The following is a 10,231-nucleotide window of genomic DNA, read 5'->3' as shown; positions in this document are numbered from 1 at the left end:
TTTTCATTACATTAAAACTTAAACTTGACAACATCCATGAAAACTAAACTTAAGACTAGAACTAAACTTAAGACTATAACTAAATTGTTCTAGTTTTTTCATTGCATTAAAACTTAAACTCTGACAAAATCCATGAAAACTAAACTTAAGCCTAACATCCCATACGAGTTATTTGAAACTCCTTAAGAATTTGGTAATGCGCTTTGTGTTCACACATTTTTTCCTTTCCATCTTCGCCACTCGTATCGATTTCATATTCCCAATTTAGCATTGGTGTCACCTCTAAGACGATATCGAGTGACAATCATTTTCATAGCTATAAAATCCACAAGATCTTTTTTGATAGTCATGAATCGTAAAAACAAAGCAGCACGGTCCCGGTTATGAGGATTACCTGTCTCTGCGCAGAAGGAATCATGAATTTTACCCAAATAACTCATACTAGGTAAACCATTCATCTTTCGTTCTTCACCTCTCTTCGGGTAGTATATTACATAGTTTCTACAAAGAGATAAATCTTCATCTTCATTGAATGTAGGATCATCCATAAATTACCCAGAAAGTAGAGAAGTTTTTGTGAAGGTGTGATTTTGAAGTCGATGAAGTGGAAGTTTTTAAGTGAAGGTGTGATTTTCAAATGGATGAAGTGAAGGTATATTTATAAGGAACGTTGGCGATTGAGTCTAGACCGCTAGCAATTGAGTCTAGACCGCTACTTTTAATGACCGTTAAAAAAATTAAACTTAAACAGCTTCGAAACAAAACTATAAAACAACGAATGAAACTTAAACAATTAAACAACTTAAAACAAAACTATAAAATAAGAAACAACACTGAAATAACAAATGAAACAACGCTATTCAATTCGTCCTCCATCTCTTCCAAACTCAGTCCACATATTCGCTCTGAGGTTTTCCCTTAACCTGTTATACAGAGTTTTGTTCTTAATATGACTAGTCATTTGCGTATAGTTCCTTGCAGGTAATCCTCTTGCTGGTATAATCTCAGGCCTTAAGTCTTCATCTTGATGGTTAGTCCAATTCTTATTACGACGAGCTTCCTGGATTATCATGTTATGCATAATGATGCAAGTCAGCATAGTCTTATGAATTTCACGAGCACTTAGACCATGACAAGGCCCACAAATGATTGAGAACTTCCACTTCAGAATTCCAAAAGCCCGTTCCACATCCTTTCTCAGTTCCATTTGTCTACTATTGAAATATGAGTATGAATGACCCATTTTACCGGCAGGTGGCTGACGGTAACATTGAACTAAAATTGACCATTTTATATAAATTCCATCTGTAAGATAATAACCATGAGTGTAGTAATTCCCGTTGATAGTGAAATTTACCCGAGGAGAAATTCCATACTTTAAATCTTCAAACAAAGGCGATTTGTGTAACACATTTATATCGTTTTGAGATCCCGGGAGACCAAAAAAAGCGTGACATATCCAACAACCATAAGAAGCAGCAGCCTCAAGGATAACCGTTGGTTTTGCGTAGTGACCCTTATATTGACCGACCCAATAAGTAGGGCATCCGGTTCATACCCAATGCATGCAGTCAAGACTACCCAGCATTCTGGGAAATCCCCTTTCCTGATTTTGCTTTAATATTTCTCTAACATCCGCGTCAGTTGGTTTTCGTAAATAGGTTGGACCAAAATGATTAATCATTGTTTCGCAAAACAATGAAAGATACTTGTATGCAGTTGTTTTGCCAATGCGAAGGTACTCATCATTAGAATCTGGAGGTCTACCATATCCTAGAATCCTTAAGGCCGAAGTAACCTTTTGTTCAGGGCCATGACCTCTAATATTCAGTGCATCATACTGATAATTAAATTGAGGTTCTACCTGACAAAGCTCACCAATAATCTTTAGCACCAAATGTCGGGGAATGCGGCATCGGCCTTGTAAATTTTCATCAGAGAACACACAGTCGGGAAGAAAATAATCGTGCATCAGCTTCTCGTTTCATTCATCCCGACCCCGGTACGTATATCTTCTTGTGAACACTTCTTTTGGCTCTGGATCTCTAGGTATTTGCCCCGATGAATATAGCTGCAGCAAATTGTTGGTTAGTTCTTTATCTTCATCTGACTCATCATCTATTTGTTGAAACGCCTGAACGAATATTCGTTGTTGTTCTTCAAATCGATCCATATGAATATGCACTTCTTCGTCAGAAGAATCCATTGAGTTGAAAATAAAAATTAAACAGAGGATTAAAGGTACAAAAGAGTAAGATGATAGAGTTAATGAGAAAATGAGGTGTGATTAAATTGAATTGAGGGGTGAATTTATAGGGAGACATGGGAGAAAATAGCCATTACTTCATTAATTAATAAGCGACAATTACTAGACCGACCGGTTTTATGAAGACCGCTAGCGGTCGAGTCTCCATCGCTAGCAGTTGAGACTCGACCACTAACGATTTTCATAAAACCGGTCAGTCTAGTCTCAACGATCACTTAACTTATTTCTCATAGTGGAGTGGCCAATTTGCTAGACCAGTTGGCACGACAATTGAAGGGTTTAGCCAACCCCACAGGAACCGGCCTTAACACCCACTATCGACTATCGTAGATGTTGTCTAGTGCGTTGACTAAAAGAAGGGAAATTGAAAGCATTCCCACATCTAAACTCACTTTTACACCCTTCTTCAGAATCCTACTCCAAATTCCGATTTCATACTCCTGAACTGTGAATTCTACTAGTGCCACTTTGTTGTTTGCCTGATAAGATACTTCTGTCTCTCTTTTCTCTCTTCATAAGTATCTACTAGGGTTTAAATTGATTACTCTTGAATCTGCAATTTAGAGGTTAATTTCTCATTCCTCCACATCCTATCTCTCTAGGGTTTATTTCTATTCTGCCTCAGTTTATGAACAATGTTAGTTAAAAGTTGTGAATCTAGGAAGAATATACTATTCTGAGTAAAGATTCACAAAATCTAGTTTTGTACGATAATCTTATATAATTAGTTGCTTACGATGTGCTTGGTATAATGGCTGAAAGATCTTAGTTGTACAAGAAAATTTCGACCTTTTCGTTATAGGTTTATCACTCAAAATTTTCAATATTTAGTATCTGATGAAAACTGTGTATATCATCTAAGCAATGTACAATCATGTAAGAACACTGTCTTTACATCCATACTCTGAGACGAACAATTAACAGTTACTTTTATTTATTTTGTATAGGGATAATCAATGGCAGATGTTGTGAGAAAGTTCTTCACTGCATCAATGCTTATGTGGATAGCACCAATTTTGATTTTATATGGTTTTAACAATAACTTATTTCCTGGTAACCTTTCTTCTACCTTCATACCCAAGGTTACATTGATTTTTGTTGATTTACTTATGATGTACAAGGTTTATGTTTGACAAAAGTTTTAGTTTTATGGAGGTTGCCCTCTTCGTAGATCCAGGATCCTACTGTTAGAGAGTGTCCGGAGATCTTTCATAGTACAAGACTAGTTGGCTAACTCAGGTTACATGAAGAAGCAAGTAACATTAAGACTCCTCACATTTTTCCTTTTATTTAGATTATCTTTTTTGTACGTTAAATGTTCCAATATAAACACATCAATTTGAATCAAATTGTAGATGTAGTACATTATACCATGGTTACAGCTTATTGGTTTTCACTTTTCATAAAGATATGATTCACACAATGCCTCTCTCAATTTTACATTAAAAACATCGGTAGTATGGATATATTCTCGTATTTCTTCATCATGAATTTCTAGGTAAAGGTGGGCCTCAAAATCATTAACAGGTTAATATGTTTTATAATCTAGTTTACTTCTTTCTAACAGGGGCAAGTCAGTTGTCTTCTCACTCACTGACGATTTTGAGCGGATTGCTTGCGGTCATCTCTGTCAATATTGTCATTGCGTTCTATATTTATATGGCGATGAAGGAGCCTTCAAATAAACACGAACCTGATCCTACTTTTCTTGCTGAAGCTAAAGCCAGTATCAAGCAGCAACACTCTTCAAGTGAGACTGAAGATCCTTCCCAGGCGCGTGAGAAACATGAGTAGTAGGGAACGTGCAGAGTGCAGTTACCAGGTTTGATGCTCACTTGGATTTTAATTACCCTAAGTACAGTCTTTACTCTTTAGGTTTATAGGGTAGCTCCAGAACCACTTTTGGACCAAACATACAACAAATTATTTAGTCAATGCATTCATATAGGATTTGAGATAACGGTTAGGTTTACCTTAATCACTAATGTTTTCTGCACTTGTGGTTTTTTGTTTCTGTATTTTAAAATGAAATGACCGAATTCAGAATATTTGTGCATCTACTTAAAACAAAATGCTGCTGTCATGTCAGTGATTTATAATGTATTAATGTTAATTGACAATTTTGGTTTAGATGTTTTGCTCTCTTGTCATCCTATAAGTCGTCCTGCTGTGCTCTGACATCTAGCCCTACCAAACAGGAAACCTGAACAGTCCATCTTTAAAATACTCGATCCATATTATTAGACTTGTCATCCTTACCCTCTTGTCGCTCATACCAAGTGTACCTTTTGCTTATATAGTATCTTTTGTACTCTTTCGTTTATTTCCATCAATTCCTTTTTTCCTGCCTTACCTTAATGTTCTTCCTTCATTAAGTTTCTTTCCTCTGTCAAAGCTTCTCGATCTTCTTTTAAAGAATAAACTCTTTAACTAGTACTTTGGGATGTATGAGTATCACAGTGGTACCATGAGAGCTTTACTGGGTATCAAGTTAATTAGCTGCGAATTTTTGCCATCTCAGATGCGTCTTAGTTAAAGAGGCAATCTCTTTCTCTTTCAGACTCACAAGAATTTTATCTGAAGGAGAAATGCATGATGAAGGTTTGGAGTGACAGTTTTAGGATTCACAGGTTAAGGTTGTGTTTTATATGATGCTAAATTTCGTTAAGTTTGCCAAAATCTTATCAATTTGCTTTGGTACTGTGGGTGATAGGCACAATTAGCTTCGAGTTGACTTCTATATATGGTGGGAATAGGGTGTGGATTTTTGCACCTTTAAATTGAGAATGCTCGTTCTATTCTCCAAAAATAATAGGTTTCAATGGTGTAAGACATTCGTTCTACTGTTCCGCGGCTAATTTGGTATTGATCACCTATTTTTATTTACCCAAAACTAGAGGCATGTCAAACACACTTAGCAAAGATGTTAGGGTGATGAAGGGATTTAGATGTTCATACACTACGGGGGCAATAGAAAAGGAGTTAGAGGAGATGGTATTTTATTTTCAAGCTTATAGTAATTCTACCATCAAACCTTTTTTAGTTTGTCAAAGATAGTAGGCTGAGCTAATGAGTTACCTTTTTTGCCGGTATCTTCAGGTTAATGGAGCAAGCCATCTTAATATCTATCAACCCTATGATTAATGAAGTCCCTATTGGCTAGTAAGCCCCTTCTTCTTGCCATTTTTAACTGTACTAGCAGCTATTTTTGGTTAAGATTTGCATGAGTTCAAAATGTACCGGGGGATGTAATCGGGGTGTTGAATTCTTAATTGGGGAAGTTAGAGTGTGAGCGCTAGGTCTTGTAAATTCTTAGGACAGGCCCAAAATGTACAAGTAGAGAGGTTATGTACCAAAGGGAGTCAATGTAAACTTCTCTGTATCTTATTGCGGAAGTAGAGGTTGATAGCTCTATTAGATGGGCATGGTTGGGATGTTTGTTTATTTGAAGTTCAAGGCAGACACTTGAGAAAATTGAAAGATGAAGGTAAAATTTGCATCGATGACACCCGTCCAATTGGTTAAACTTTGGTACAAGATTTAGGGTGTCTTCCTCACCAGACTGACAAATTAAAGAAAACAGTGACCTTGAGCTACTTGTAGGACTTTAAATAGGCTTAACACACCTCAAGTTTGCATTGTTCGAGCTCGGTTTGTGAAAAATTTTCCAAGCTTCTGCTTTATTATGTAAAGCTTGTACAGCGGTGAACTGTTTGCATTTCATCACAAGACCGTGGGAGCGGCTTTTTCAACTTGTTTGTTTATGCTTGGCTCATATTATTTAGACATTTCAGTTTAACACGTGACATCTACTTTGTAGTTGGTTGTATATATTGTGCAAATATGTCTATGAATCATGTGATTCTTGTACGCTAAATGTGTGATATAACCATGAGGACGGCAAGCAGAACTACATTTCATTAGTGGGTGATGGAAATTTCTCCACATGAAGTTTTAATGAAACAACTCCGTTCTGTAAAAAAAAAAAAAAAAGGAGAATCTTGCTGCTACGTTAGCTTGCTGGGTGCCTCGAGTATTCTGATTATCTCTTTAGACGCAAGAATCTGTTTGAGGTGGGATTGGGTGTTACTGGAAATTTAAAGGTCTGTTAGCAGTGGGAATTAACAGGGGAATGTGTCATTGGGTAGGCATGGGATCCAGTGTCCGAAACTTTATACACATCTCTATATTTTTACGGGTTCACTTGTTGTTGACCTGATCATACAGTGGCGTGAAAACCGAGACATAAAATTTGAGACAAAAATGATGCACACCTCACCAGGCACTCAGCAGCTGTTTCCCAGAATTTCTGATCGCCGGTGGTGTTTCATTCAAAGGGTAAACCAAATTGTTTATACAGTTGAATTGCTTCAGATACAGGTTGTCTGGTACATCCTAAGAGACCAAAATGGAAACCAGAATAATTCCTCCATACGCAATAAAATACAATGGCATCATCTAGATCACCGATGCTGGTACTCTTTTCCTCCATCAGAACACAGTGAATCCAGCAATTCTAATATATCTTTGCCTTAGATTTCCTTCTTTTCTTGGTCTTGTCTTTTCCAGTTCTTGCATTTTCTGATCATCCTCATAAATTAATATATCCAAGTATCTTAATTGCATGTACTGCTCAATACTCTCCATTTTTAGTTGGTAATCTTAACTTGTGTTTAAACACAAATTTCTATTTTTGTATACTTGAAACATCCAATTCATCCCCTCCCTGTTATGTACAATCTCATCAGATTAGACAATCTCTCTCTCTCTCTCTCACACTCACTCTTTCTAGTGGTAGTAGCAGTAGCACCCTATGACTTCCATAGGACCATAGCTTCCCTTAACAAGACCCGGCAAAAGATACGTAAAATAAAGTAACAATGAAACCATTCTAAATGTTCTGAAGATACGTAAAAACAATCTTGTCCTTTAGCGAGTTATTCCTCCAAAAAATAACAATCTTCAGTGTTACTGGCAAACAAATGTGATTGTATCTCCCTGCGTCAATAGAATATGAACTGATTTTCTTGTTGTTGTAATGAATATGTTTTCATTTAGTTTTTATCAGCACTGAAATAGATATTTTTGGAGCATAACATAGGGCGTGTAGACTCTGAATACTTGTCACAAATGATGATTAACAATGTTGTATTGCCCAACAATCTACAGCATCTTGAAGGAGCACACAAATTATTGTGAGATGGGGATTTTAATTTTTGACCTCGTTATTAACCAGGTGCTTATTCTATATTAAACCAAATGGAAATTTCAATTATTACAAACTGAGGAGAAACATTATCAGCATTCATCATGAGTCTAACAGAGACTCAGGGAGTTTCCCTCTCTCCTAGGGTGAGTCTCCAAACCAGCTTACTTTGATGATAGATTAGGGAGCAGGGACTAAAAGCATGTGAAGTCTCAAATGTATAGGTTACCTGAATCAAAATGTACCCTAGGGGGTCATGAGATAAGACGTATGCAACTAGAGATTAATTTATTTGAGTTTGCATCATCAATTACTGTGCACCACATAAAACCATGCATGACACACTTTTCTTCTAAAACAACCTGTGACTCAACTATGGATAGCTAGGACAAACATTTTTCCTTGGTGAACCAACTAGAAATAGCTAGCTAGCCAAGCCAACTGATAAACTAAACTTCAACTAAAGAGGTGAGGAGTTCAAACCCCCCACTCTGATCTATGGCTGATAATGGGGAGTGTCAGATTGCTTGGGGTGTACTAATCCATTGGTGAGGGAAATTTTATCTTGTATGAAATTTTGTACGCTCCCAAGCAGTCTGGTACTCTCTCCATTAGTAAGTAGCGTTGCTAAGTGATTAAATTGCCGGAATTGTTTTAGTTATGTCGTGGAATGTGGTTATTTTTGCGGGATGTTGATGATAATAATAAGGTATATCGTTGTCCCAGTTTGATGTTACCAAAGTAGTAGACTGTAGACTAATACTATCTTTTATCTCTCGATTGTCATTGTCATCAATACATTTCTCAGTAGTCATCTCGTTTCTCAATACATTTTCGATTCTTCTTATCAATCTGTTTGCTCCTCTCTGCATTGTAAGTGTGAAAACCAATGTAATATGGACACTTGTACACACAATACAGCCAATCAACTACCAAGCTGATTAGACTAAACAAACAGTAGAAGTAATTTTTGGATAAATGTATTGTATTTGAAATTACTAGCTAGGTTCACCATTAATGCTTAAGCAAATAATTTGATGATTCATTTTATAGTATATATATATATATATATATAGTACAACCTACCTAGAAACAAATTCAGCCTTTAAACCATTTCTACTTTGGACCTTTCCTTGAACGATCACATCAAAATTTCTCTAACTTGAATCTCCACTAAAGATGAGCCAGAAACCTACGTGCATGGTAACTTTTTCTATATAAACATGTGAAACTCTACAACCAGTACATGTCCACAAAAGTAGTTATAAGAGAATGAAAATCTAAGCTGAGAACAAGTCCCAGGAGCTAAACCCATCTCTTTATATCTGTTCTCCTTACCCTAACTACTTGATTCCATAGTCATGGAAGGAAGAGGTTTCACTTTCAATCCTAACTCATACAACAACTTCTTATCTGGTACTAATACTAGCAGTACTAGTGGTATAATATTTGATAGTTGTTCATCGTCATCCATTAATATGATGAGTAATACTTGTGCCAATCCTATAATGAATAGTAAGATATGGAGTAAACTTCCTGAAACACTAGTCGATCGAGTGATTGCGTTTCTTCCTCCACCAGCTTTTTTTGATGCTCGGTCAGTATGCAAAAGATGGTCTAATCTATTAATTTCCAACAGCTTCATCGAAATGTATCTAAGTATATCGTCATTGGCACGACAACGTCACACTTGGTTCTTGTTTTTCAAACATAAGAAACTGAAGAGTTACATTCACGGTAATAACTACAAGCAAAGGGAAATAGAAGATAACTCGTCTTCACGTGAAGGATATCTGTTCGATCCTAATGAAATGAAATGGTATAAAATATTATTCGGTTCAGTTATACCATCTGGTTTCTCTCCATGTTCTTCATCTGGAGGTTTGATATGCTGGGTATCTGATGTTGCTGGGATTAAGAACTTAATTCTATGCAATCCACTGCTCGTGAAGATATATCATTCGATACTGATGATGAACACTATTACTACTCGAACACCTAGACTTTTTCCGTCAGTTGGATTAAATGTTACAAATTCATCTCTTGATGTGGTTGTTGCTGGTGATGATTTGATATCACAGTTTAATGTCAAAAACGTAAGTAGTGAAATATATCATGTCTATAGCAGTGGTGGTGGTGGTGGATACTCATTATGGGGGGGAACAACAAGCGCACTTCCTGAGAAATGTAGTCTTCAACCAGGAGGAAAGATGGTGTTTGTAGATGGAAAGTTCTATTGCATGAGCTACAGCCCTTTTAACATATCAGGTTATGATGTCGGATTGAATGAATGGTTCGAAATAGAAGCGCCGATGAGAAGGCATTTAAGATCACCAAATTTAGTTGAATGTAGAGGAAGGTTGGTTTTAATTGCTGCTGTTGAGAAGAGTAAACTCAAGGTACCTAAGAGTTTGAGAATGTGGGTTTTACAGAGATCATCATCGACTACTTGTACCAACAACCAGCGGAAAAAATGGCTAGAAGCTGAAAAAATGCCACAAAATCTGTATAAGCAATTCAGTGAAGCTGGTGGTGATGGAGATGAAGGTTTCGACTGTGTAGGTAATGGTAATTTCATCATTATCACGTTACCTGGTTCTGATAATATGTTGCTGTTTGATTTTTATCAGAAAGCATGGCAATGGATTCCTCCATGTCCTTACAGCGGTGGTGATGGACGATTACGTGGGTTTGCATATGAACCTCAGCTTTTTACACCCATCTTGGCTTGGGTCTCCCCTCATGAATCAGGAATTTAA

At 36.7% G+C, this 10,231-nt stretch overlaps 3 protein-coding genes across 4 annotated transcripts; 2 read left to right on the top strand and 1 right to left on the bottom strand.

Annotated features, from left to right (window-relative positions):
• Positions 1-856: 856 nt before the first annotated feature.
• Positions 857-1,243, bottom strand: LOC113290730. Its single transcript, XM_026540315.1, has one exon. The coding sequence runs from the start codon at positions 1,241-1,243 to the stop codon at positions 857-859; it is 387 nt and encodes a 128-aa protein (XP_026396100.1).
• Positions 1,244-2,613: 1,370 nt separating this feature from the next.
• LOC113287303 lies at positions 2,614-6,136 on the top strand. Of its 2 annotated transcripts, XM_026536010.1 has the most exons (4): positions 2,614-2,832; positions 3,214-3,319; positions 3,834-4,088; positions 5,366-6,136. In XM_026536010.1, exons 2-3 carry the CDS (start codon positions 3,223-3,225, stop codon positions 4,058-4,060), a joined length of 324 nt encoding a protein of 107 aa, XP_026391795.1. In that variant the 5' UTR covers positions 2,614-2,832; positions 3,214-3,222; the 3' UTR covers positions 4,061-4,088; positions 5,366-6,136. The 2 variants fall into 2 exon arrangements, with proteins under 2 accessions (XP_026391795.1, XP_026391794.1); XM_026536009.1 differs by lacking the exon at positions 5,366-6,136 and having other exon boundaries at positions 2,616-2,832; positions 3,834-4,396.
• Positions 6,137-7,409: 1,273 nt separating this feature from the next.
• On the top strand, positions 7,410-10,231 carry LOC113290729 (protein UNUSUAL FLORAL ORGANS-like). Its single transcript, XM_026540314.1, has 3 exons — positions 7,410-7,502; positions 7,590-7,618; positions 9,112-10,231. Exons 1-3 carry the CDS (start codon positions 7,410-7,412, stop codon positions 10,229-10,231), a joined length of 1,242 nt encoding a protein of 413 aa, XP_026396099.1.

Source organism: Papaver somniferum, chromosome 6 (genome assembly GCF_003573695.1).
Source record: "Papaver somniferum cultivar HN1 chromosome 6, ASM357369v1, whole genome shotgun sequence".
NCBI lineage: Eukaryota > Viridiplantae > Streptophyta > Magnoliopsida > Ranunculales > Papaveraceae > Papaver > Papaver somniferum.
Note: the sequence above shows the minus strand (reverse complement) of the source record. Positions and strands in the feature narration are given on the sequence as shown.

Excerpts from the sequence above, each read along its gene's own strand:
- LOC113287303 (XM_026536010.1), top strand. The coding sequence starts at position 3,223 with ATGGCAGATGTTGTGAGAAAGTTCTTCACTGCATCAATGCTTATGTGG. Across the intron at positions 3,320-3,833 it reads TAACAATAACTTATTTCCTG|GGGCAAGTCAGTTGTCTTCT; the intron begins GTAACCTTTCTT and ends TCTTTCTAACAG.
- LOC113290729 (XM_026540314.1), top strand. The coding sequence starts at position 7,410 with ATGTTGTATTGCCCAACAATCTACAGCATCTTGAAGGAGCACACAAAT. Across the intron at positions 7,503-7,589 it reads TTGACCTCGTTATTAACCAG|AGACTCAGGGAGTTTCCCTC; the intron begins GTGCTTATTCTA and ends TGAGTCTAACAG. Across the intron at positions 7,619-9,111 it reads GAGTTTCCCTCTCTCCTAGG|CTTCATCGAAATGTATCTAA; the intron begins GTGAGTCTCCAA and ends AATTTCCAACAG.
- LOC113290730 (XM_026540315.1), bottom strand. The coding sequence starts at position 1,243 with ATGGGTCATTCATACTCATATTTCAATAGTAGACAAATGGAACTGAGA.